The sequence below is a fragment of the Odontomachus brunneus genome, unplaced genomic scaffold (genome assembly GCF_010583005.1).
Source record: "Odontomachus brunneus isolate Ranch 3 - 2012 unplaced genomic scaffold, Obru_v1 Obru_scaffold_042, whole genome shotgun sequence".
In the NCBI taxonomy this organism is placed as follows: domain Eukaryota; kingdom Metazoa; phylum Arthropoda; class Insecta; order Hymenoptera; family Formicidae; genus Odontomachus; species Odontomachus brunneus.
In genome coordinates this window covers 2,375,732-2,402,686 of record NW_022639492.1, presented here as the reverse complement: position 1 = coordinate 2,402,686, position 26,955 = coordinate 2,375,732, and the positions used below count along the sequence as shown (strand labels likewise).

The window sequence follows — 26,955 nt, the reverse complement described above, 5'->3', positions numbered from 1 at the left end:
AGATATATATATATATATATATATATATATATATATATATATATATATATATATATACTCGTATGTGAAAGTACTGTTAGTTTTCTGAGTGTTTTTATCGGGAATCTAATAATTCGAATTTTAGAATTGATTGCCCTTAAATGAACAGAGTAACTTATCTTTAGTTAGTTGTATCAATCATATAGTATTATATTTTTAATAGAAGCATGTTCTTTCGACGAGGAAATTCTAGTTCTAATTTTAAAACATCACAATATTTTTTACGTTACTTCGAGTCGGTTCCCACGAGTATCTCGCGTGAACAGTTGAAAAAAAATAATAAATGATAATCGAATATATCTTTGTAAGTGGATTGTTTTGAAGTTATTAACATCAAAATGTAAAATAAATATCATTCGACATCGTTCAAATACGATAACGTGTAATACAAAAGAAATGTAATAAGACATATTACACATAGTGTAATAACGATAAAATATATAACTTTGATGGCTGCAGCTATAAGAGAGAAAGCATTTGCACCCGGTTTTACCTTTATTTAGTGTGTTTTGTTGTCGCAGTACGACTTAGAAAATACCGATAACTGATTTAACTGGACACTTTTGAAACACTCCGTACATTTTCCGTATTATCTAATTACAGAGCCGAGTGCGAAATGTCGCTGTAAAAATGCACACGTTGGACGATTTCCAGTGGAAAAGGCAACCGACTTATTTCTCTCTCTCTCTCTCTTTCTCTCTCTCGTCCTCGCAACGTAATTATTTCCTCGATGGCGACAACGACGCAAAAATATTCATATAAAATAATCTCCTGTTTTTCCTGCTGCGATCGACACGTAAAACTGTGCGTTGGAACAAAGACTTTAAATAACGTCAGCCGCTTCAAAAAGGGAACAACCGCGCGGGCAATATATATTGCATACGTGTGTATACTACCTCGCATAACCGCATGCGCGAATATATTGAATCGGCGCAAAAGTTCCGCCGCGTATTCCTTATTAATGCAAAATAGCTGCTTTAACTTCTCACCCCGCGAGAATATCGTTAAGAGAAGCAAACTATATTATAAGAAGGAAGCTATGTCGCTAATTATCATTGTCGTTGCGTTTGAACAAGCAAATGGAAGATCTTTCTTCTCCAAATATTTTCACACGTTCGCTTTTTCAGAGCAGTCTTTAGGTCGCGAATTGTTTTATCCGAAGCGTACGAGACGCACATTGCATACCATTACAATTCTGTGAACTAAGTTCTGTAATTCTTTTGAAAAAAAAAAAGAAAATACGAACGCGACGGTACAATTTCACGATTTCACCATAGACAAAATAAAGAAAGTTCACAGGCTGAAGTTAAAATAAAAGACCAAATGTTCAAGCGGACATTTGGCAGCAGAAATTTTAGCTTCGGTATTTACAGGTGGAAACGCGGTGGAACTTAGAATTAACGTAAAAATCAAGTCTAATATAATTTCTCGCGAGATCCAATTGTATGTAATTTTTCACAGTATCCTTGGAGCTCGATTTGTGTCCCAGAAAATATCTAATTGCTCTCGAAATCTTTCTTTCGCGTAATAATATCTAACAGCTAACTAACGACACCGATGGACGAAACGACCGATAGGCGTTCCCCTAAGGGATACGTCATCGCATTTTGTTTAGATATCTAGCTCCGTTACTGTCAAGGTTTGTCAACTAATATATTCTACAAGAACACACGTTCCTCGCCGTCTTTGATATGCTCGAAACGTAGTCCTCCCTTTTAATGAAATACTTTCAAAATTGACCAACCTCCTCTCTCTCTCTCTCTCTTTCTCTCTCCTTCTCTCTCACAGGACTAGATCATCTTAAAAAAGCTATTAGAATTCGTGTCTAAATTGTACAACCAAAGAAGAAGCAGCAGCACTTTTGTTCGATTCGAGTGCCGTCGAAAATCTGGAGAAAAAATCGACCATCTCTCTTGATAAGGTCATTCTCTCTTCTATACGAAGAAATTTATCTAAGGATTATGTATACAGAGTATATAGAGCAACATTAAGTCCTTCAAGATCAAAGATTAGAGACTTTAGAGACGACTTTAAGGAACCACACGAAAAAGCGGGTGTGAATCCGCAAGATTTTCGTTAATAGTATTTTTAAATAATTCTTGGAAGATCTTTGTGTACTTTTTGTAATTTTTTTACTCACAATTTTATGCTACGTGCTATTGCTTTCATTGTCCAGTTTTCAGAACGCTTACGTGCTCTATCTATCCTCAAATCTTTAAAATATTTGTATCCTTGAATTCTTGTAGATTTACGATTTTAAAGTTTCGACTACAGAAACTCTACGCGTATAACTGCTTTCACAGAAATACGAATAATGTATAAAAAATTATTAGAGATTTGATAATGATTAGAGATAGAGTAAAAGGATCGAAACGTTGTGGCGGACTTCTTCGCTGATTGTACTTTTATACATATCATCGTCAGTAGCACAGAAATACGGAGCAATCAAAAATGTGTAAAATGTTCGCTGTTATACATTTACGTGGAAGTATAATTCAGTATTGGATAATTTTCCATTCGATGCGTGTTTCTTCGGATCTGTCGGACTGACATACGAATATCATCGTCCTTCGCGTATCTTTACGCTGCACATTTCACTTCGTACACGTCAACTTCTTTGTATTAAAAAAAAGAAGAAAATCATTCTGTTTCTCTCTCATTTACGAATATATTATCCGTGTCCGCGTTCTTTTCTCAGCGTTTTAGACGTTTCGTGATCGATAATTTTCTTCCCTTTCACGTCGCTCCCTCCCTCGAGAAAGAAACACCACGCAGCTCCGCCACTGACCGATTACCGGTTGAATTCGAGATTTTCACGGCGTGTAGGGAGAGGGAGAGGGATACAAAACGAAAGATATTCAGTCTATGTCGATCACATCCGCATTCTCCGCTGATCCTTTTCGCTGACGTTGCTTCCGGCGCAGCAGGACTGTTTTGAGGAAACTGGACGACCGTGGACCCGCGACTTCCGGCCGCGGGAGATTTTGCTACGCCACTTTGTGCCTCTTCCTCTGCTCTCTCCGCGTCGTGTTCGCGCCGGGGCTTCCCGAGATGCCGCCTTTCTCGCAATCCGCCGTCGGCACGGGTTTCAGTTCTCTGGAAAAGGACAAGAGGATTGAAAGGGAGAGGACATCCTTCGTGCTGTTCCGCGACATCGAGAAATGTGATGACGTCGGTTGGTTACATGCTTGCGAGGATGAATTTCTCCAAATTCATGCAGAAGTTCGTCGCTGCTTTATCAAAGATACGAAAACGCTTCCCTTGTGTTAATGCATTCGATATATTTTGAGTGTAGACGACACCTAGGAAGCAAAGGAAAAATTTGAGTCGTGAAATCAAGCACATTTCGCGAACAACTCAACCCCGCCACGATTAAAAAATCATTTTGTTTCTGTTGACAAGTATACTATCCGTTTTCATCTTTCTTGTAATCATTTCGTGATGAACAACTTTCATATTTTTCTTTTTAACGACACGTTACGTTGCTAATCTTCGAGTGATCAGCTTTCTCGCTCGATTTATCTTCGACTTTCACGGATACTTACAGAAAGCTCGCTAATTCTTAACAATGAACGATGATCTGAAAACTGATATGAATTTATTCGGCCGATTTTTTATTATTGTTAAGCCGATAATATGTTCGGCTTATACTCTCCGTTCGTTTCTCAGATACGAAGATATCACAGTATGAAATCACACATATCACAGATCCTTTAATATGACAAGATCCTTTAATATGACAAAGTAAAATCTACCGTTCTCCCTGAAGCTACACTCGAGTCTCCCTCAACATTCGCGCGGACGCTTTACATCTATAAGCGAAAGAATTCGATTAATTCCGATAAAGACAAAGAGACACGCGTTACACACACTCATACACACATACATACCCGCGCGCGCAGAACGTACATCGATTATTGTGTATTAATCACTCACCTATAATTAAGCAGCTCTTCGTCATCAGGCACTCTAGATATAAGATCGAGGAGCTCGTTATTGGGCACGGAATGAGGCCTGAGGATCTTCCTAGAGAACTTATTGACACCCCAGGCGAGAATCAGGTATCGGACAGGAATGAAATAGAGCACGACCGCGCCGATGATCGCCAAAATCATCGCCAGGTAGCTCAAGTAAGGGATCGTAAAGTTGAAGAGATTCTTCACTCTTTCGCACAAGCTGGCTATGTAGCCGATCGAGTTCTGAACGGTCTGCGTGACCTCTTGAATCGCTTGCAAGCGCTCTTTCAAGCTCTTCTTCTCCTCCTGAAAAAATCGTCGGTCAGTTATTTTAGAAGGCAACGCGACTCACTTTTATTTCAGCAAGTGCTGAAATAACGAAAACGAAAATAAAGAAAACGATCGGCCAAACGATACGAAGATCGAAATAGTTTGGGAATTTCGATATTTTGCGAAAAGTCGCCGAAAAGTCGCCGAAAAGTCGCCGTGTTTCATTAAACGTACACTGATATCTGAAGAATAAAAGATATTTATTCAATGAGTACTAATGGCATATTTAGTTAAATCTAAATTTGTTTATTTAAATAGAATAAACAATTGTTTTCATAAAAAAACGCTCAAGTTTTAAGATAATGTATATTTTCTTATTTATGTGTAAATGAGTAATATGTAATTTATATTTAAATGTATGAATGATATGTAATTTATATTTAAATGTATATTTTCTCATTTATTATCTTTGTACATGTACATTTATTGCTTATATGCCAAGGAGAGATGTTTTCTTATTTGAAAAATATTTTATATTAATGTAAGCGAATTAGAGAGTATCCACCGAATAAGTATATTTTTTATTTCTTAGATACTTTTTCTCCCAGTGTATATGATATCACTGGTGATCCACGTGGGTGTAGATGAGTCACGTAAAATTAGTCCGGCAGAAAACATGTCAATAGTCGTTACTTGAAACTCGCCTCACCTGAGAAACTTCGATTTAAGTTTAGAAGGGCATGAGGTATTTTCAGCTGAATCATACAATACAAATATGACGTCATCATACATACATATACAGGGTGGGCCATTTTACTCAGAATTTTTTAATTAACTTTTTAGTACTGCATTTCCTTGCATTTTCTTGAAGTACTAAAAAGTTAATTAAAAAATTTTGGAAAAATTCTCAGAGCTCTATAAGAAGAAAATAGATAATTTTTCTCTTACTATTTTTTGGTAAAATCGATAGAATTCGGGTAAAAAATTATTGAAACCAATAATTTTGTAAGATATTTCCGTAAATATCTTAGAAAATAAAGGTTGGATAAAAAATGTTTTCAAACAAAAGTTGTTTGCTTCTTTACGTAGAATAAAATTCCATAATAAAAAAATGTATGTTTCTATTTAAAAAAGCAAAACAACCTCGACCTGACCTTGGCGGGGCCACGCAAGGTCAAACCAATAGTACTTTCTTATGTCCATCGATCCATATAACTTTTATCTGAAACATTTTTGTCGGCCGGCCTTAATTTTCGAAATATTCGGCTAGATAAATTAAAATGACCCACCCTGTATACGTATAAATACGTTTATCATAAAGTTATTAATAAATAAAGTGATGTGATAATTATCACGTATAACAAAATTCAGATTCAACTTTTAATTGAGGCAAGTTTCTTCAAGTCGCGACTATTAACGAGTCTATGTTTACCTTATCCTTGTCGTCGTCGTCATCGTCGTCGTCCCCTGGCGTCAACGGACAATCATCCGATCCGATCTCAGCGTGATCTTGAAACTGCGAGGTCGCGTAAATCAAAGGTGCACCCGTCACCACAGCGACCTGTCCGCAAATCCAATGATTGAACCCGCTCCTTTCGCCGCTAAGCTGACGATTAGCAAAGAAATACGACATGCAGCATCGCCGGTAAAGAAAGGAAGCGAATGTATCTTGCTCTCGTAGGTGGGGAGAAACGTTAAATTGTAGAGAGAGAGAGAGAGAGAGAGAGAGAGAGAGAGAGAGAGAAAGAAAGGTATAAATTTACAAAGCATATCAAGTTTTGTTTACAAGAGATGATTTAGAGAATGATTGTTCGATAACCTTGTCATTCTGTTCAAGTTTAATCGAGCCATATCCATTTTTCAAGTACAAAGTACTTCGAATTCTATAACTTCATCGATTCTCCATTTATATATTATCGTAAATGGATCCTTGAATAAAAAAAGAGTAGTATATATGCTCTTCTTTTTAAATCACATAAAAATGTAAAAGTTCAGAGGTATTAAATGTGTGCCAGGCACCCGCAAAATAACAGGGTTAAGGCTCATGCACGATTTATCATCTTTCAATAACGAATTTTTTTAATACTTATTGGACGAGTCAAAAAGTTGCGGCAGTTTCGCAATATAAACTTCGACTGGTTTATTTATACTAGTAATAACATATTTATTTAGCCGAGCGATATCGAATTCGAGTTTTCGTGATATTCGTCGGAAATAGCGAGAAAATAATCTTTCTCGTCACTTGTTTTATTAAAGCCATTATCCATTTCCGAGATAATTATCGTTCTCGTGATTCGAAAGGAGCGCTGCTAAAATTTTTTGATTCGTTCAAACACATGAAGGGGCATTTGAGGGGTTTTCGAGCAAAATTATTGGATGCACGTCAATCTGTAAGAAGCGTTCAGTGCATTTTCTGGGCGATAGTACCATTAATCATTATTATTGTACATACTCATGACCTGTAGGTTTGCGGGAGGCACTAGGGAGCGAAGAAAATAAGGACTAAAGAATTAGAAACAGATGTTTAGTTGAAATATATAGTAAGCGCTTCATAGCATAGCGATTATAAAGTCAGAAGGGTCCACAGAACGTCGTGCTAGTGACAAATCAGTTTTAATCCCTCGCTCCGAGAATTTGATCCGCGAATCGTAGATACGTTTGACTTTGTACTCTTCAGAATTGACGTATCACTAATAATATAATTTCGTGTAATAAAGACCGCGCTAGAGCGGCACATTGGCAATCGAGATACAGACGTATTATCGTGACAGCGAAGGATTATAACTCAGATTATAGAAGTAGGCGTCGCGATAATGACGTACCAGGTAGTACTTGAGAAGAATCAACAACGCCACTGCCGGTATCATGTACGGCTCGAAGTAGTAACATCCAAAGATAAAGATGACCAAGGCGAAGACGCTCCTCATTTTGCTTTCCCATTCCCAGCAGCTCCTAACCGTAGGGAAAAACGGAAAGAAATATCGTAAAGATCGAGATTCTGACTGATTTCGCACGACAGAAACAAAAAGAAGAAAAAACGGAACATAAATCCTTCAGGCCTTTCTATCAAATGGAAAAACACTGAATTCGCGACGCGAATAGTTTTAAACATAAAAAACGTGAATTTTTCGCGCGTCGCGACGTGCGGATTTTGAAAGATAAAATACGTTTCCCGGAAATTAGGTTCTTCCTGCTCGAGATAAAGTCGAGGTTAACTCACTGTATGTATTTTCCTATGTCGATGAATATGACGATAATAGCTTTGAGCCGTAGAACATTTCGCAGAAAGACTTGTCTCTTGAACTTCACTTCCGGTTCCATGTACTTCTTCTCCTTCGGATTGAGCGTCCTCGCGCACGCCCTGAATATATTCCACATGACCGTCATCTCCAACAGGATTTGAGGGCAGTTCCCTTTCGCACGACCTCTCAGCTTCTTGTCTTTCAATGCGTACCATCTTTTCTCACCATTGCGAATCTTTAGCAATGGTATCGCCACTTTCCCGAGGAATTCCACCTTGTGATCGCGATCCTCGTCATACACCGTTACCTCCAGCACGGAATTGATGTCCTTGACGTTGCTGTTCATACAATGAACCGTTATTTCCCGTTAGTTTTTCTCGCTTGAATATTCGATAACGCGATCAGATAGTCGACGCTGAGAAGCGCGTAAAAACGAATGAAGACACTCGTTCAACTTACAAAGTGAAAATTTTCTGCCAGTTCGGCGCGAGAGTCTTGTATTCCGTTTGCGTTTGTAATCGAGCGTTCACGAGCTCGAGAACACAGAACGGGTCGCTCTTTCCGCCAAGATCGGCCGCCGCGAGACCTTGTGCGCGATACACCTGTAGAAAGACAAGCCAATCTCAAGATGGGACCCACGATATGGATGACCAAAAGACTTGATTGATTTGACAAATAGGAAACGGATTTCCTGACGTTCTCAAAGTCTTCAAAAGTTGATGCTCTCACGAAAAGAAATAATTTTGCTCTTTTAACAAAATCGTCATTGCTACTGTATATTCGTAGTGATATTAAAAAAATTTAGTTGACATAACTAATTTTACAAATTATTTGTTATCAGAGCAGAAATATTTTCGTTGCCAGGATAGAAAAAGTTTGTTAAGTGTATTTGTCCTAAGAATCAAGTTAATTTGCTATTGATGCAAAATAATGTATCCTTAGCAAATTTATTTGCTATCGGAGCAAAACTGCAACTGTTTATATAAATCTATTATGGTTCTTATAGCAAAATAATTTGTAGATTCAGCAAATTATATCCAGCAAATAGTGATTAGTACTTTTAGCAAATTTTTTTGCTGTCCACATAATAACGAAAAGATTTTGTTAGACCAGCAGAAAATTTGCTGGGCCAGCAAATTATTTTTCTCCACATTGAAAAATAAAAAAAAATTGAACGAAAGAACTAAGTCATAATTCGAGTTCTCCGAGTTGGAATTTTGGTCTTGCTTTCTCGTCAATATCTTATTTAACGCCTTTTACTTTGATATTCTGAAGCTTATGATTCAATTTAACCTAACTTTACTGAGAACAGAAAAGAAAGTTTTGTTGGATTAATTAAGTTCTGGTGAAATATAATCGATTTGGAAATTCCAGTTGAAATTAGTCGAAAGTCAGGCTAAATTATGAAGATTTCTGGTTAGCGTAGTTTCAATATCAATCAATATCTGTCACTTGAAACTTGTCTCAAGACACTCAGAATTTTTTCATTTAGAGTTAGATCCAATTTTTTTAGTTCAATTATATAATATATGTAACATTTTATTTGTGGAATCGCGATTTAACTGGAAAACTTTCATCTGACTCTGAACTCAGATCTGAGTGTCTCACTTGAAATTTGTCTCGAGTGAAATACACAGATTTGAATTCAGAGCTAGATGTGAGCGGTTCAGTGGCTAAATCGCGATTACAAATTTAATGTCATCTACGTTATATGATACTAATAAAAAATTCAAACCTAACTCTAAATTCAGATCTGAGTAACTCACGTGGAGCAAGTCTCAAGTAACGACTATTAATACGGACTTTGAACTGAATTCTAATAATGTCAATTAGAACTTCTGAGTCATTTATATTTCATCAGAAAAATTGGGTTCATCCAACTAAACTTTTTTCCCATACTAACTTTGCCAAGAGATTTTTAGAATTTATAAATGACGTTTCGTGCGTTTATAAGTAAGACTTCAATCCTAAGTAGGACTTCAATCTCCACGTGTATTAAACGTGTAACAAACCCCGATTACTCAGAATATATAGATGTTGGGAAGTTTAGGTCAAAAATAGACCTAAAACTTCGATTCAGGTTTGGCACAAATGAGATATCAGAAAAGAACGCGAAAGTTTCGCCGAGAGAATTCAGACGATTAATTTGTCGATGTTCTGAAATTGAGTTCCTTTAAATCGATTCAAGTTGCCGCGACGGATCTGGTTTTTTGCCGGTGTAACATTTTAGTGCGTTAGCGCTAATCGATGCAAATCGTTCTTAATTACCTTGACTGTCAAATGGCCGACGTCGCGTACCCTCTGCAGGGTATTCAAGATGGAATATCTCTGGATCAATTGCACGCGTTCCAACGGCGTGTCCTCGTGCGCGGCCAAATCGCTGATCGTCTCGCTGGCGGTGGTGCCGCTGATCGTCAGCAACAGAAAGATATTGCCTGAACCGTCCTCGAGTTCGCGCCATAGCCGATGCGTAGTTTCCCGCTCGAGGGCCGCCAGGTCGATCACTGTTCTCCCCATCAGGTCGTCGTTGTGACTCCTGTCCCGATCCCAGACCGTCACCTCTAGCTCTTGCCCCAGATACGGATCCTCGTAAAGATGCAGGTCGAACTGCTCGAGCCAGACCGGATTCAAGGTCTTGTTAACGACTTTCGACTTGTACTTCTCCGTGCCGAGCCTGCAAATTGGGCTTGTAGAATTCGCAATTCCGATATTCTCCCGACGAGACTAGGGCTTCGTTCAACAATCGCGACTTGAATCTCTCTCGAGTGAAGTTCTGCCACTCAAAGAACATAGAGCGATTATCCGATAGCAAAATGTAAAAACTTCGCGTCTGCCGATAAATAACGGCAGGAGACGACCGGGATGATCGTGCGAGAAGTCGCGATAAGTTTCGTCTTTATAGTGCATTGCATTTACCGGAATTTGACGTATGGATCCGACAAACCGTCTATGTCCATCGGCAACAAATTCTTCGCCTCCACGAGGACGATTGTCACCACCGAGCTCCATATCTGCGATTTCAGCCGTCTATTTACGTCCGCCAATCGATTGGTCCTCTGAAAATACTGAAGAGCAGAAAAATGGGACGCTCAGTAAAATTATCGCCATTCAAGCTAATGTAGAATTTATCCGTGCACACACACACACACGCGCGCGCGCGAACGCGACGCTTACAGATATGCATGTATATATATCGGAGACAATATATAAGCACGATTATCTGACTGGTTTAACGTTTAATCACGATTATTTATTTATCGTATATTGGAAGAGTGCAACCAGACATTGTAATTTATGCAAAGTAGGAGTTCCACGTGACACTCCTTCTTTCGTATGTTAATTCCAAAGTGAGATGTTACTTATTCTACAACAGACCTGGCCCGATCGTTTCGTAGGCCACCTAGACAAATTACAATTTTCTACGGGCCACACATTAAACAATCTTTTAAAAATAAGAAATCAAACACTACAAAAATTGATTTTAATTGCTTAATCTAACTCCCTAATCAATGCCACGTCCTTCATGGATTTGTTCTCGACATTTCGTGAACATTCTAGTCTATTTCTCCAAGGATTGCTTGTTCCAACTCCTTGATAAGTTAACTGATAGTTAAATTATATCTGTCTTTGTTCTTCCTTCAACTTTCAACTAGATAAAGACAGACATATGATTTAACTATCAGTTAACTTACTAAGAAGTTGGAACAACTGGCCTCAAGCGACTTCTTCATTAGAGGAACAACTTAAAACTAAGATCTCTGAGAAAACAATCTCAGGTCGTTATTCTGTTGAAGAAATAAGCTAAAGAATATTCACAAAATGTGGAAAACAAATCACGAGAGATGCGGCACTAACTCGGAGGAGACCAGATTAAGCATTTTACCACGCTGCCGAAATATCACATTCATTTTATTCGTCTGTTTAATCTCATGGCATTTTTCTGTTATGTATTTACGACAGTAAGATATTTGGTTTTGTCTGATGCAACCGGTAATAAAAAGTCATCTCGTGAGCCGTAAAAAATGTATCGAGCTGCATATTAACTAGGCCATAACTATTCCATAACAACCGGTTTGGGCGAAGCATATCTTGGATATCATTGATATATATCAGCCATAATAAACGTGATGGAAATGTTTGGACGGGATAGAAAAATGCGCAACGGCGTAAGCGTGGACGACTACCCTGTGAATGTCCTCCATCTTCTCCTTTACGTTGTCCTTCAGCTTGTCCAAAAGATCGTTATTATGACGTTTGGTCTCCCTCGCTTCCGCGACGCCGGTGGAGTCGTTTGATACATCGATCGTCACGTCTTCGTCCCGATATTCGACGCGCAACGTAGGAACAACCTTCTGCTTCTTCGACTGCGCGATCAAACTCGCCAGCTCGAGTCGATTCGAGCGCGAGGAACTGGTTCCTCGTGATGGCTGCGGATGTTCCGCTGTCTTGCCGTCGGCTCGCGGTTCTTCATTTTCCTCGATCGTCTCGCAGTTGTATGTAGACTTCGACGCGATATCCTGCTCGTCATCTCCTTGATGCGTCACCAGAGTATAACTGGTGGTAGGTTTGCGGTGATCAGAGATCCATGTGTCGATCGGCTGTAGCCACGGGTGTCTCTCCATGTTCTCCTCCCGGATCTTGCTCGAGATTCGCTCTACGCGATCCTCCACTATCCTCTCCATCAATTCGATTTTCCGCTCGATAAAGTCCTTCAGCGAGTCCTTCGTCTTCTTCTTTTGCATCCTGGACAATTCCTCCTCCTTCCATCGACCATCCTTTGTCGATACTCGATCCAGCTTCGGTTTTTCACTCAAAGTGCTCGACGTCTTCTCCTTAGTTAGAGAAACTCCTTCAGTGGAAGACGGTCCTTCTTCGGTCGTTTTAGTCGTTTCAATCTTCGTTGCTTCTTCGATCGCCTGTTCGATCGCAGGCGAGTTCACGGCGACGCTCAGTCCTTCCGAATCTCCATCGGAATCGCTCTCCGTTTCGTCTACGTTCTGCTCGAGCTTCTTTATTGACGTGTCATGTTTGCTCGCCGCTGTCGTGACTGGATATCTTCTTTGCCGATTCACGTGTGGTTTCCGCTGTAGTTTTCTGATAGGCGTGTCGACATTAGACATTACCCGAGTCGCGGACGCCGTCTCGAACTTCGAGATATCGTCTACCAAGTTTCTGCTCGGCGTGGCGTCCATTTCAGGCACGATATTTGGTTCACTTCCGGTACGCGGCTTGGTTCCGACGAGATCTGTTTCCTGTATGGTATCCATTATTCACACATGCTCATTATCTGCTTATTATCTGAAAACCGCCGAATTGTTTTTATCAGACGTAGTATCGGGGTCGCACATTTTGCCAATCATCGTCTTCTCGCGATATTCATTTTCAAGCATGACGTCAGGCTACTAAGCGTACTGCTATCAACTCGAGATGTAATTAGCGATCGACGAATTCGCTGACGCGCACTAAGAGAAAGAACTGTTGTTGGCTTCACAACAAGTGGTAGACGTTTTCGGCGCCAGACATGTCTTTTGATTGCTTTGATAAAAAAGTAACAGCAGCAGTATTCACTATCCTTTCATTTCATATATACTACGTATATTTCAGGGATTGAGAGTACTATTAAAACACTTGGCATGTTTCTAGTGAAATCTACTATATTTCTAGCGAAATTTATTGTTTCTTAGCAAGATATACTTCATTGACAGTTTATTACTGTACGTTTTACTATGTACTACAAAATATATAGTAAAATGTGGATAAAAAACTTATATGAAAAGAAACTATAATATTCTCTCCGTCTACCAAATAAGGTTATGATAGCGTTCACTACGAGAGAAACAATGGCTTTCCTGGTAGACCTCATAAGTGATAAACATTTTCGGCGCCGGAAATGTCTTTTAATTGCTCTGAAAGAAAGTTGGAGCAGCAACGTGTATATATCAAGTCACTTGTAATAGCGTTATAATTTACTACAAGAAGACAATGCTTTCCTGATTATAATACTTTATCACGCGATTGTAGTCACAACACATCAAATACTTCTCTGTTGTAGTTTCCCGTCGCTTTTCAATGTTACATCATTAATCCGCGCTGGTGAGTCACGAGGAAGAGACATGAACGAATAACTAGATCTCGCGATACACTATGCCGGCGTGTTGTTGGCGTGTAGGCAATTATTCCGTCTCTTTTATTGCGAGTCACTATGGCGAGCCAGTTACTGACGCACAATTCATTTCGAAGTTGTCGGTATCGTTGCGTCGGATAGGCACCTCACTGATAAGCAAGTGCAATTATCGTGCTTACACATGTCAGACGTCAAACTGTACTGTTTGTCAGGCGCACTTGGCCGGCAACTGATGGACGGTCGTGCTCTCAAGTCCGTCCCAACTGCGCTTTCTTCCCCTCTCTATTCGCACCAGGAAACTATTCCTACAAGGATGTGTTCCGATAAACATTGAGACACTGTGTATACACGATGATGTAACCGCACGAGCGCGGTATACTCAGGTCTTCACTTGTGGAAATATCGCACGACGCGCTGTGAAACTTGCGCGATCCAGAAGGAGAAATATGTCTCATCGGTTGAATAATGATGTTCGCGTAGAAGGTCACGAGAATGAAGGGCAAAAATGAGCTAGTCTTTGTAATATAGAGACAAATAAACTGTCAACTGATGGCAGAATTCAACCTCGATTGAAATTAGTCGCCTTTAAAGAATTTTTAACGCACGAACCTGAACCTTTATGATATGTTGAAAAGTATTGGTAAAAGGAACGAAGTCTTAGAATTACGGAAGTTTTGTTTACGTAGAAGGCCTCGAAAAGAAAAGCAAAAGTGAGCTATTTTCTGCAATAAGAGACCAATATGCATTCAATATTGTAAATTAGTGGCAGAATTTACACATCAATCGAAATTAGTCACTTTTGAAAAATTTTTAATGCATGTTAAATCTTTGTAATATACTGAAATGAACGGGTAAAAAGAAGCATATCTTAGAGTAACGGCAATTTTGTTCACGTAGAGGAGTTCGAGAATGAAAGAAAAATGAAATATTTTCTACAATACGAGGCAAATATTGTTAGTAGTGTAAAGATATCAGAAAATGATGATAAAATTTACGTATTGATCAAATCTAGTCAACTTAGAAAATGTTTAACGTGTCTTAAACTTTTTTAATACGTTGAAAAAAAACGAATAAAGGAAATCAAGTATCGGAGCTATAGAAATTTCGCTGCATTGCAACTGCAATGAAATCAAATTGAATGAAAATCGAGACGAATCGACAATCTGATACAAGAATTTGAAATACGAGATTATATTAACAGAGATTACATCAACAGAGCCTATTTAATTCGGTTGGAGTTATTTCGGTGAATTTTTATCATTTATAGCACAGAAACGATATCTCGAGTCAGAGATGTATCTTCTGCAAAATTGATACATTGATCAATCGTCACATGATAAACCCTATATAGTAGAACTTACTTTGTATTAAATATAAAGTCAGCGCGCGCGCGGGCGCACGCATACATGTGTTAAGATCGTGTTCCAAGGCCTAATAAATCAAACGGCCGGCACAAAGTCTAACAAACGAGCCGCGATGCGCCAACGCGCGCGGTATGCGTTGCATACGAACGTCGTATCGCGACACGCAGGCAAGATCGTGCGCGCGTAAATTGGTATTAATTCGCGAATTGGATTTAACGCGTTAAAGCGCAACGGTGTGGCAGTACGGCCCAGGGGTCCTCACTTACGTCAATTATTCCTCCGTGGAACGGCGGAATGGCGTTTAATAATAGTTAATACGTAAGTGGAGCTCCACGATAAGGGCTAATACGGGCCAGGCCTTGCACTCTACTTTCAACGACAGGCAACGGCGACAAGTCGATACCGTCGTCGTCGTCGTCGTGGTCGTCGTGATACGAACGCGGGCGCGTACTTCCCTCACACAACCCAGTTTCCCGATTCTTCATACACGCTATAAATATACGCACGGCAACACAACTATCCATCCGCCGAGATACCGTGCGCGATCAGCGCGTCGCGATCGCTCGTTGTCGTTATTTCGCTACCCCTGTGCTGTGCTTAATCCGCTGTAAGACCGTGTAAGGCTGGCGTAAGACACGCTGATCGCGCTTTTACTTTTATTCGCGCCTCTCATTTTCGCAAAAATTCGAGGAGGAGATGAAGTTAGCGTAGTACCTGCTCTTTTTCCTGCTGATTTCGCGGCCAAAGCGTAGCCGTCAAATAGATTTCGCCTAAATGCTGCTTCGGTCTGCTCGGATCTTTGAGCTCTAACGTGATGTCCTGAGGATGACCAAGCTCCAGCTGCGTCAGGTCCAGCTGAGCAGCTCCCATGAAATCATCCTGCAGGCCCCAATCGTAGTCGAAAACCTATCGATATATTTGAATCCTCCCGATGATGGTCGTCGCAATGCTCTCGCGAATCATTTTTCGACGTAAGGTTTTTAGTTACATATTCATGCCACGACAATGAATTCGCGTCTCTGTTGTCAAATAAATATACTTAAATGTATCGTCCGTAAATATGTTACTTTCGTCAAAATACTGCGAGCAGAATATATTTTGCGTAATGCATCAGAAGCGAATTGTCATATTGACGTTTCTCTTTGAGGTTTACTTCGTATTAATTTAATTTATATTATGTGCACATATAAATTAATTATGTCAACAATTTGTTAATTTCGCTCTAACGGTTCACCGCATTGCGGAACGTTAAAACTTCTATAAACTAATTAAACAAAAGGTTGGAATAATGCATCTCATTAATCTGACTAATATTCACCGTTAATTAGTTCGTGTGAAGTCATGAGAAATATGTTGTGCGTGCATGCCTGCGTGCGTGACATAAAATGAGTTTATCGATCGATTTGTGTTACGTGTGGTATTTCTTTACCGTATTTTGCGAGAATTCGCAAGGCACGAAACCAGCGGGAAAGCTTCTAAAGCAAACGCCTCGCTTCTGGCACATCGTGTAAAAATATTCTGCTCGCAATATTTCTACGACAGACGTTGTTACCTGTGCATTGGCTACATCTATTTCGGTAACAACAGGCACGAACTTATTATCATGGCGCATGTGCGTGATTTTTGTACTAATACGGGAAATGGAGTGAAGATACCTTGATAGTAAGCGCCTGAAAGGGATCCTCTATGGGCAGGGTCACGCTTTCGTCCCACACCGGATTTAAGTCGCGATGAACGGTTCGTGATTTGTGTAGCAGTCGCCCAGAACATTTCACCTTCACGTAAGGATCGCTAGCGCCTGAAATGACAAAGCACTTGTTCATAAACTCACATTGCAATGTTTCATAGTTTGCGCATCGACAGGCATTGTATTACTTTATCGTCATAGTAAAGCAACTGCGAGCTTTTCACCTATATTTAGTCAACACAGGTTTTCAGCATCTCAAAAGAATCTGAAAATTTGAATTTTTAGTCAAAATTCTACTTGACTTTTCTTCCTCGGAATCTTCCTACAATCTTCCCACCAAGTTTTCGTCCGGTCTCCGGATAACAGAAAGTCAATTTTACAAGAACAGAGTCTTTTCCGAAAGGTCATAAATGAACAAAAGGATTTTTACTCATAACAATAGGCGCAAAATGTACGTAACATGCAATAATAATAAAATATTAGGACCGCTGCAATCTTACCGCATCTGTCCATTGCAACGAGATTCGCGCCTCTCCTTATATGCAAGCGAAGCTGGAAGAAAGCGTGTTGCCGCAATGCCATTTCTCTCCTCCGCACCAGCTCGTCCTGAAGGAACTCCCCGCCATCTTGGCTCACAGAGCCCCGGGGTCCGTCACTGGACCCTTCCTTCTGGCTCTGAAAGCTCAGGGATCCTTTGGAGAATCCCTCGCCGCATTTCCCGGCGCTGTCTTCTTGCATGGCCATGACCTTCTCTCTGCCGCCGCGCGCCAGTGGAGATTCTGCGCGTTCGAAATATTTCGCGATATACGTGAGAGACTGTATTAGAAGCATAAACGATCAATTTTTCGATCTTTATCTTGATGAAGCCCCAAAGGAATAATATTTCGTAGTTAAAGGTATCATTTCTCAAAGCTTTCGCGAACAATAAGCAATCGATTAAAGTGTAAATATGAGCTTAATTAGGAAATCGACTGGAAAACATCATTTCAAGTAAAGGAAGTTGTTAAATAGTATCATATCTGACAACGTGAGAGTCATGTTTTCCTATAGTTTTCGGTATACAGAGAGATAATTCTATAGTAAAAATTACTATAGCATTTTGTAACTGAGAACGTTTGATATTCTGCAATAATCAACTATCTTTTCATTTTATATATGCTATTTACATTTTACGAACTGAAATGTGCTATTAAAACACTTGCTATGTATCTAACAAAATTTCTTAGCAAGATAGATCTTAGTGGCAGTTTATCTCTGCACTAGTAAAACTAAAAAGAATTTATATATAAAAGAACTGTAATATTCCCTTCATGTAAGAGATCTAATCAGATTCATCGTACAAGTCTCAGATAACATAGAACCTCCTGAGATTATCCTGGATATACTCAGAACATAAAGCACTTCTCAGGACTTCTTAGGCACATGGATCAGGATGATTCTGGAACATTTATTGCTGTCTGGGATTATTTTATTCCTTCATTTTTTCATGTACTGTTATGGATAATTTGGGAAACATATTTCCCCAAAATATTAGGAATTATAAGCCAAATTTGATCAATCCCGGCTAGAAATTTATCCCGTGATCCTAATAAGTTATGTAACGCATAGCAATCAATTAATAATGAGGATTATTAATAATATTTGGATTATTAATGATATTAATAAGGATTAATGATATTGGAACAATTATAAGGATTATTAATGACATTGGGATCCAATATCATTATCTTGTATAAACTGATTGGGATCAACCTGGACAGAATCATGGAATATGTTTTTTGAAATAACAACGAGGAAACGTGACTTTTTTCCATATTCAAGATATGACACTTTCTCAACATCCTGCCGATTCGCGCGGAATAAAGCAAACTGCTGGAGCAAAGAGTGAAGGGACGTCGCTCACCCGAGTGATTGAGGCAATGCCTCGCCGGACTCTGGGTGGCCGAGGAGCTTCTGCTGTGCTCGGAGGAGTAATCGGCGGCATAGTCGGACTCGACGCCGGGATTCTTGAGCTGGGCTGCGTCCTGCGACTGCACGCTGCCGGCATCTTTGGATTTCTTTCGCTCCTTGCTCCGACTGCGCGCCCAGCGACTCTTGAGAGTCGCGAAGAAGGTGTGGGTGCGCTGCGCCACCGACGTAGCGTGATAACGATGCCGATGATGATGCACGACGCTGCCGGACTCGCTCGGTCCACCACCGCGCCTCGATGGCGAACTGTTGGCGATCTCGCTGTCGCGGAGCTCCGTGGCGCTTTTCGAGAGCTGACGACTCCCGTTCAGATTCAGTCTGGATCTCTCTTGGACGCGAGAGTTATCTGGGGGGTGAGGGCAAACGCGTCCCGATCAAGTTACTCGTCTTAGCGAGCAATGATGGATGCGCGACAGAGTTTCCACTCGATATAGTCGCCCGTGCGATACACGCGGAACGAGGCGCACGCATACTTCCGTCGAGCACTATTAGAAGCGGGAGATACGGTATCAAGTTCGCAGACAAAGGGAACTAGCACGTAAAGCAACCTGAGACTCTCGTCCTCTCGATTCTCCCACTTATCGACGCATAATCGAAACTTTGATTTGCCGTTAATTAGATGCGTACATGCTCAAAGCAGCGCTATTAGTCCGAACAAGTGATCAAGCCTTTATGTGCCAGTGTAATTGGCTTTAGGAGTTTCGACATTCCATTCCACACATGCCAATTTTGTTGGCAGTAGCGTTAAAATTGTTTTAGATTCGAGTAATAATAGCCAATGTCTGTAAAAATCTGCGCAACATAGAAGAGGGCAATATAGAATAAGCTTTGTGTTTATCTTTAGGTGCGTACATGCTCGCAGCAGCGCTATTAGTCCGAACAAGTGATCAAGCCTTTATGTGCCAACGTAGTTAGTTTTGAGAGTTACAGCATTCTATTCCACACATACCTATTCAATAGCATTAAAATTGCGCTAACATTCGAGTAAAATTGTAGGCTACAGTCGACTACTAATAAATGGATCCCTTTCAAGTGTCAATTTTTGACGGTATGAGAAAATCACTAATGTGTAGCAAAAATCTGCGCAACGCAAAAAGAATCAATATAGAATAAGCTTTGTATTTATCTTTAGGTGCGTACATGCTCGAAGCAGCGCTATTAGTTCGATCAAGTGACCAAGCCTTTATGTGCCAACGTAACTGGCTTTGAGAGTTTCAGCATTCCACGCATACCAGATCTGTTAGCAGTATCGTTAAAATTGCGTTAGATTCGAATAAAATTTCAAAAATAAAAAAACTATTGGCTGTCCACGAATAGATTCCTTTTAATTAATTTTTTACAATTAGAGAAAATTGCAAATGTCGTGCAAAAGTCAGCGCAAATCTAGAATAGCTTTATGTTTGTCTTGCAAATACACAATATTGCTCGTTGAAGAAAGGTAGAAAACGCGCACGATATTGTCAGAAATGAAAAAGTTCATTGGAAAACGCGGAGGGAGTAGAAATCGTGCGAACAAGCTCGGTGATATATATATATATATATATATATATATATATATATATCGTCTAGACTTTACGATATCCCATTCCCGGGGATGTTCTTCTATAATACGAGGATTGCATTCAGGCGACCATTCATTTTACTGAAAGGTGAATCCGGCCACCCGTTCGTCGTTAGCTATTACGGGACCGGAGGAGAAAAATGAAAAAAGCTTTATCCGCGTAGGAGCTGCGTCTGCAGATGCAGAAGATCACGCCTAATATGCGCATACCCGACATTGTTAGTTAGTTTCTGCGTTAGCGCTTCGAGCTGCAAATCGGCGGGTTAAGGTCGTTGGTAATAATAGTCGTTCACGCCGAACGAACGATGTCGATGCGACCAATAATACTCATAAATATCGTTAAATTCAATTAATATAAAAGGGAATTTCTCTTATCGACGATAATTTCATCAGCTGAAAAGATGAGTCGCGAAATTAGACAGACAGACTGAAAAGATAGCGGAAAGTTGGTAATGATGGCGGATACCTTGATTAGATGTAGCACATGTACCGTTTTGTTCAAATTAATAATTGTTATCATTAATAAATAGTTGTCTGTTTTAAATTTATTTTACTTACTTAACCCAGTAAAAACAACTATAGAGGATATTAAAAGTAAATACGTGGTATTAAAAGTACAAAAGGAAAAAAGTAAATTAAAGATAAATGGTTAAGTTAATGAAGTGGTTAAGTTAATGAGACTTGCTTGAACAAGTAAAATTCGTTTAAGTAAACGTTTAAGTCAATTGAACGAATTATATAGTTACTATGATGACGATTGCGATTTGGTCAGTAATTATAAAATTTCGACAAAATTTATTGTTGCATTAACGCATAATTTGTTCAACAGACACAATATTTCTTTGAAGGCGAGCAATCGCCGATTTTATCGATCTAACTGCTTTTTTTCTCAGTGTAGGGCTAGAAACATAAAACCAATCTTAACCGAGGTTAATTAACTACTGCATAGGCACGCCTTGCTGACAGAGTAATTTGACGTGGTGTGCACGAACGACTCACACACTACATATACGCCTATTCTGAATAAGCTTTAATGGGACGAATGAGTGTCGTGATGTGTAACGAACACGTGTTTTACAGTCAGTCCGATTGCACGTATCTGATTTCCCGCGGTTGCCTGTTCGTCTCTCTACGTTGATTTTAGAACTGTCTTAAATTCAGATTGAATTTTTTTTGCAAAATAGCGACTAGCACAATAATTATACACACACCGTATGGAAAGTTCCTCTTGAATTTTTCAACTAAAATTGTTTTATCGAGAGTGTGAAATTTATCGGAATTTGCCGAGGAATTCGTCGAATTTTTAGCTATATTTATTTTATTAATATTATAAAACAGTGCTACATTTATTGATATTATAAAACGATACATGTGTTATATTCAATCAAGGATGTTTCATCGTTCTTCATCCAACAACTTTTAAATACCTTTCAGATAATTGCCTGAGTTTGAAGTTATAAAATTACTCAGTTCTCTTGAACCAATAAAATAGTCAATGATCCTCTCTCCGGCTGTTCTTCGATTATAGCGAAAACCATCGACTTTAATTGCCTTGTATCGGTCTTGCGTAAGAAATAAATAAAGAACGAGTACTCGACGGCAAAATTGGGTTAATGGATAATTACGCTCGTGACTTCTCTCATGGCGCAATCCGCAAATGTGTCCTGCTGGTCAAGGAAGGTGGGAAATGGTTGTAAAACATGAATACGCATTTCCGACGATAATGAATTCTCTCCACTCTGCAAAACGCGCGAGACGCACGGACACGGGGTAAATTACTTTATCACTGAAACACGCGAAACATTACTTATGAGAGAAAAAGAGAAATAGTAGTTTATTTAGTCTTTTTTAATGCGTTTTTAATGCGTTTAGGAGGCGCGTAAAATTATGCGCGGACGGAATATTCCGAGACCACAAATGAAGGCAATTTTTTTTCCATTAACTAAAACGTTACACGGAGTGTCAAGAATGTTCGTAACATTTTACGATGACATTTTTAGTAGTAAGAAGTATTATCAGGAGTGTTTTCCTATCGACAAGACACACGTCACACGTAGTTTGAAATCATTCGCCCAGTACACGTCCAAATATACGATACGTTGAATATTTCACATGAGGTTTCCCCCACTGACAAACGGAGAGAACTTAACGTTAACTTTTTACTTTTCTCCTACACTCTTTCAGTGAATCGGTATTTTGAGATTCCGCCATATGTCAAGAGTGTACAATCGACAGCATTGATTCTTTTCAAAAAGGTATTTAACCTTTTAACGTTTCTTACGACATCGTCGTTATGAGCAATATTACATCGAGATAAACTACGAGAAGACCGTGTAGCAACGCCCATTATTATTCACTCCCGCTTATTCAATTACTTAGACGTTGTTTGTTTCGCGAGGAAGTTGTTTAGCACCCGAGCTTATATTTCAAAGTTATTTTTGTATCTCGCATTTATTTATTTTCAATAAGTCTTTTTGTCGCAAAAATGATACAAAATAAAATAATAGTAAAATATATATATATATATATATATATATATATATATATATATATAAAATATGTATAATAACGAGATACTTTATTTGATATCGTTTCAGCTGTGATGTATACTAGAAATGGAAGGGAAGAAAGACAGGAAGGTAGATTTACTTTGACACAGAGATCGCGCGATTATTTTTGACCCTTGGCCGAGTTGAGAGCACATCTATGTAACAGAGAGACCCGGCGAACTAAGGACTATCAATGAACATAAGAGGAATACACGCGCTTCTAAAAGAATGACAAGGGAAGTACATTATATGTACTTCACATAGCCATGTAAGCATATCGATCTGTCTGTATTATTGAGCATAGTAATGCGTTCGCGTATGTGTCTTTTAAAAGGCTTAGCGTGCTACCTATTGTATCCCAGAAACGACAACGTGTCAAGCAATCGATATAAATTTCCGACTCGTATAATAACCAGCTTGGCATTTGCTTCTTGGTGAGTAGACTCTTCTCCGTGCCGAAAAATTGAACATTGTGTAAATAGAAGTCATGTAACCTTTATTTTAGCTCTCCACAGTAAATTTTTACTATTTGTCCTAGGAAATGGAAAAATATTTGTAACACTTCGATGCGAACCAAACAGTATATATAGTCCCATAACTCGCGCTCTCTTAATTTTAACGACGGATTCTCCGGTAAATTGATTCTTCAAAGGTTGCCGTCTTTCTAATTTTCTTCTTAATTTCCAGCATTGTATATCTATACCTTTCGATTTGTGAAGAATGTAACTTTATGATCCACTTATTTTCCGGAGATTTAGCCCGCGAAAAATCCTTCATTCGTGTCTTAATATAAATTAGAGAATGATCAGTGCGCCAGAGTATTTTTGCTGGGAAAGAATCGACGCAATTCGTCGAAAAATATACCGTTGAAGTAAAATTTTCGCAAGTTGCACACAGAGACACCGTGTATACACGAACGACGTGTCAAAATATGCAGTAACATGCAGTGCGAAAATTACACGCGCGGTACGACGTCCGGGAGTGCAGCAGGCAAATACGATCGACGTTTATTGGATTTTATCTCCCTTTCACCGGAAATCATCTTAACACGCTAATGCATCGCGGAAATCAATCCGATATTCCCCGTCATCTAGTCAGGATATCGCATCTGCCGATACGCAGATACAGAGAAGACCCTAGACTGCCGTTTTATTATTAACAATAAGTAGCAATAAATGAAAAATATATGAAAAAATAAAAAAAATAAATATAAAATAATAATAACAATGATATTGATACGATAATTTTGATGATGATAAAATAATTATTACATAATTATTATACTGTAATTTTACGTTCACGGAATTCATATTTTATGCAATGTATAATTTATTTCAAACACAATTTGCGAGACAGTGATTTTATCGTGCCATTTCACATGTACCTTATTTTATTTTTATTATTTTACTATTTTTCACTATTAATTAGTCTCTTCAATTTCTTAGAATGAATTTCTTACTTTCTTTTGAAAAGTAGAGTGACCACCGAAACCCCTCGAATTTGAGCGATTTTTCACTCGAAATTAAAAAATGAATTTGACGCACTCTTTCGTCATAGGAACATGTTCGTTCTGGTCGATTGAAACATTCGCTCATATGCAGTCAGAGTTCGTTCTAAGTTTGAGCGAAACATTCATCCTTGCGATTTCGAGCGACAATATTTCCACTGTTGCTTCGAATTGCTTCGAATTCTTGGAATAGAATCTCATTCGTTTTCAATGAGATTTCACTCCAAGAAATTTAGTGAACACGATAATGTACTTGGATTAATATATGGAGTCTACATAAATTCGAATCGTTTTTACCGAGGTTTTGAGAAAAAAGATTTTGCTAAGACGAGGTCTGTTCGACTTTTACCATGAAAAAATATGACGCAAATCCTGATTCACGTCGCGAATCCTGATTCACATCGAGCCGCTGATACTCACCCGCGGGTACTGGCTCACTGTCCTCCGATCCAGCGAGTAACTCTACGCTCTTGCTCATCTTATCCTCCGAAGACACGAATTTCTTCTCGAGACCGTTGCATGCGCGCCTTTAGTCTCTTCTTGAAGTGCACTAATCCGCCACATTCCGACAGCATGGTTTAGCCGGTGGATTAATAAGACCCAACAACATCGACCAACCGACACATATTCCTCACAAAGTCCACGTGATCCTCGATGACATCGATAACTTCTACGATATTCGGTGCAATCAGTGTTTTCTCGTCCTTCCTTTACTTACATATTATAATCACGTCTCATAAAGTTACGTATAAAATATAATCAAGCGTATCTAAATTAAATAAGAGAATAGAAAATAAGTCATGGAAAATATTATTATATAACAGACACTTGAGAAGCAAAAGGCTGCTAGCTGAATAATATTCTTCCGAATTAATTCGAATTTTGTTGCACACATCCAATGAAACGAGATACAAGAAACACGACGCGTCGTGTATGAATTACGTATCTTCAGTGATTTGATCGTCAATTAAGCTTAACTGCGCAATCAACGGAAACCAAAACGACGTGTCAATGAGACGCGATGGTATCATGGTTCCGACCGCCGGCGTCACCACTGCGACATTCGACGTGTTATTGTAACACGCAGAATGACACGATAAATTCAAATGTTGGCGCCGGTTTCGCGCGTCGATCTCCCCCGAACTCGGAGATTTGAGATCTTGCCAATATTTTGACGCGTGAACAACGAGGACGAATTGTTACGGCTCTCTCCTGGCGGTTGCTCGTTCCCCCGTGATATTCGCGCGGTGACCTTTGCGCGACGATAAATTGCAGCCTCCGTTCCGGGCGTTATCGGTATCGGAACACCGATATTCGCGCTCGCTCACAATCTCCTCCTCGCGTCGAATTCTCCGACTCGTTTGTGTTCGACGTGGTATCGCGTTTGTGTTCCACGATGAAGGAGGTTTAATAAGTCTCCCCGAATAAAACAAGTACAAAAACGAATCTTTGGGTGGCCGAGATCGATAGGTCCCCGTTTTGATTAGAAAACTTTCGCGAATGCCTATCGTTCATCTTTGATGCTTCGAGCTGAACTCTGCTTATTATTAAGAGGTCTTCGGCAAGATTAATGTCAACGATTAATGCGGTAACGAGAATTAAGATTAATTAGAATTAATATTTTGATTAATTTTTATTGATTTAAACGTTTAATTAATTTAAATTAAATTTATTCCGATTGACAAAACTCGAATTAGAATTTTATCAAACACAAGCCAATCGCAATTGTCTTCCCGACGCGAATAAGTGTCAGTAAATAATGTGAGAAGGAAAATGAAAGTATATACCACGCAAACTGTGAAAACAGAGGTCGATGACGACCACTCGCGATTAACCCTTCGAGTGCACACATCTGGCGGGCGAAACCAAGAGCATACAGATATAAATTTGCACCAACGATTGTTATCGACTTATAACTTTACTCCGTGCGCGCGCGAATTGATCAAATTAAATTTTTTAACTTTAATTTATTTTTTAATGTAAAAGAAGAAGATTAGAAATTTGACGGTGATACTGTAAAAAACTATATGAAAATAATAAAAGAGTGAAAAATTGATCTACATTTGATTGTATTCCGAAAAGAAATCATCTCTTGAAGAAATCGATAGTGCACGTTTGCACCACAATACGCTCGAAGAGTTAATATATTCTCTTTTGAGGATAGAGATAAATTTAAATTATATATAATCTGAATATTTTCTATTAAAATTTAAGTTACATTAACTTCGTTAACAGAATTTATAGTTTAATTTGATCGAAAGCCAGCTTATCGCGGTTTTCTTCCCGACGCGAATAATATCAGTAATACCGCGATAAGAAAAATAAAATGTACAAACCGAAATTTGCTGAAAACAGAGTCTGGCGACGATCGTATTGCGACTAATATTCTTTCGAGAACCCATTCGCGAATTGTCGGCCAATGCGTGGGAGAACTTCCGACAGTTCACAGCGGTTCGATCGGACATACCTTCCTCCCGCGAATTTTCAAACCTAATTTGCGGCAAATTAACCGAGAAATCAAATCTCGTAACTCGTCCGCGCGCCTTGCCTCGTCGAGAGAACTATTTTTCCTTTAATTATACAATATTTTAGAATTATGTATATCTCGTTACTTCCGTTCCTCGCGGAAAGTTTAATTACAGAGAGAGAGAGAGAGAGAGAGAGAGAGAGAGAGAGGGGGGGGGGGGG

General features: G+C 39.3%; 1 protein-coding gene across 10 annotated transcripts in view; it reads right to left on the bottom strand.

Annotated features, from left to right (window-relative positions):
• Nucleotides 1-404: 404 nt before the first annotated feature.
• LOC116844505 (multiple C2 and transmembrane domain-containing protein) overlaps nucleotides 405-26,955 on the bottom strand; it is a 28,534-nt gene continuing 1,983 nt past the window's right edge. Inside the window, exons 1-14 of one of the 10 annotated variants that reach the window (XM_032816086.1) lie at nucleotides 26,604-26,933; nucleotides 24,688-24,937; nucleotides 18,586-18,996; nucleotides 17,183-17,461; nucleotides 16,651-16,793; nucleotides 15,710-15,901; nucleotides 10,424-10,572; nucleotides 9,776-10,181; nucleotides 7,967-8,109; nucleotides 7,486-7,845; nucleotides 7,088-7,217; nucleotides 5,698-5,871; nucleotides 3,976-4,301; nucleotides 405-3,135 (exon numbers count right to left, since the gene is read on the bottom strand). In XM_032816086.1, the coding sequence (XP_032671977.1) occupies nucleotides 3,027-3,135; nucleotides 3,976-4,301; nucleotides 5,698-5,871; nucleotides 7,088-7,217; nucleotides 7,486-7,845; nucleotides 7,967-8,109; nucleotides 9,776-10,181; nucleotides 10,424-10,572; nucleotides 15,710-15,901; nucleotides 16,651-16,793; nucleotides 17,183-17,461; nucleotides 18,586-18,996; nucleotides 24,688-24,745 (2,880 nt within the window). In that variant the 5' untranslated portion in view covers nucleotides 24,746-24,937; nucleotides 26,604-26,933 and the 3' untranslated portion in view covers nucleotides 405-3,026. The other 9 variants (XM_032816083.1, XM_032816082.1, XM_032816084.1 and 6 more) reach the window with 9 other exon arrangements.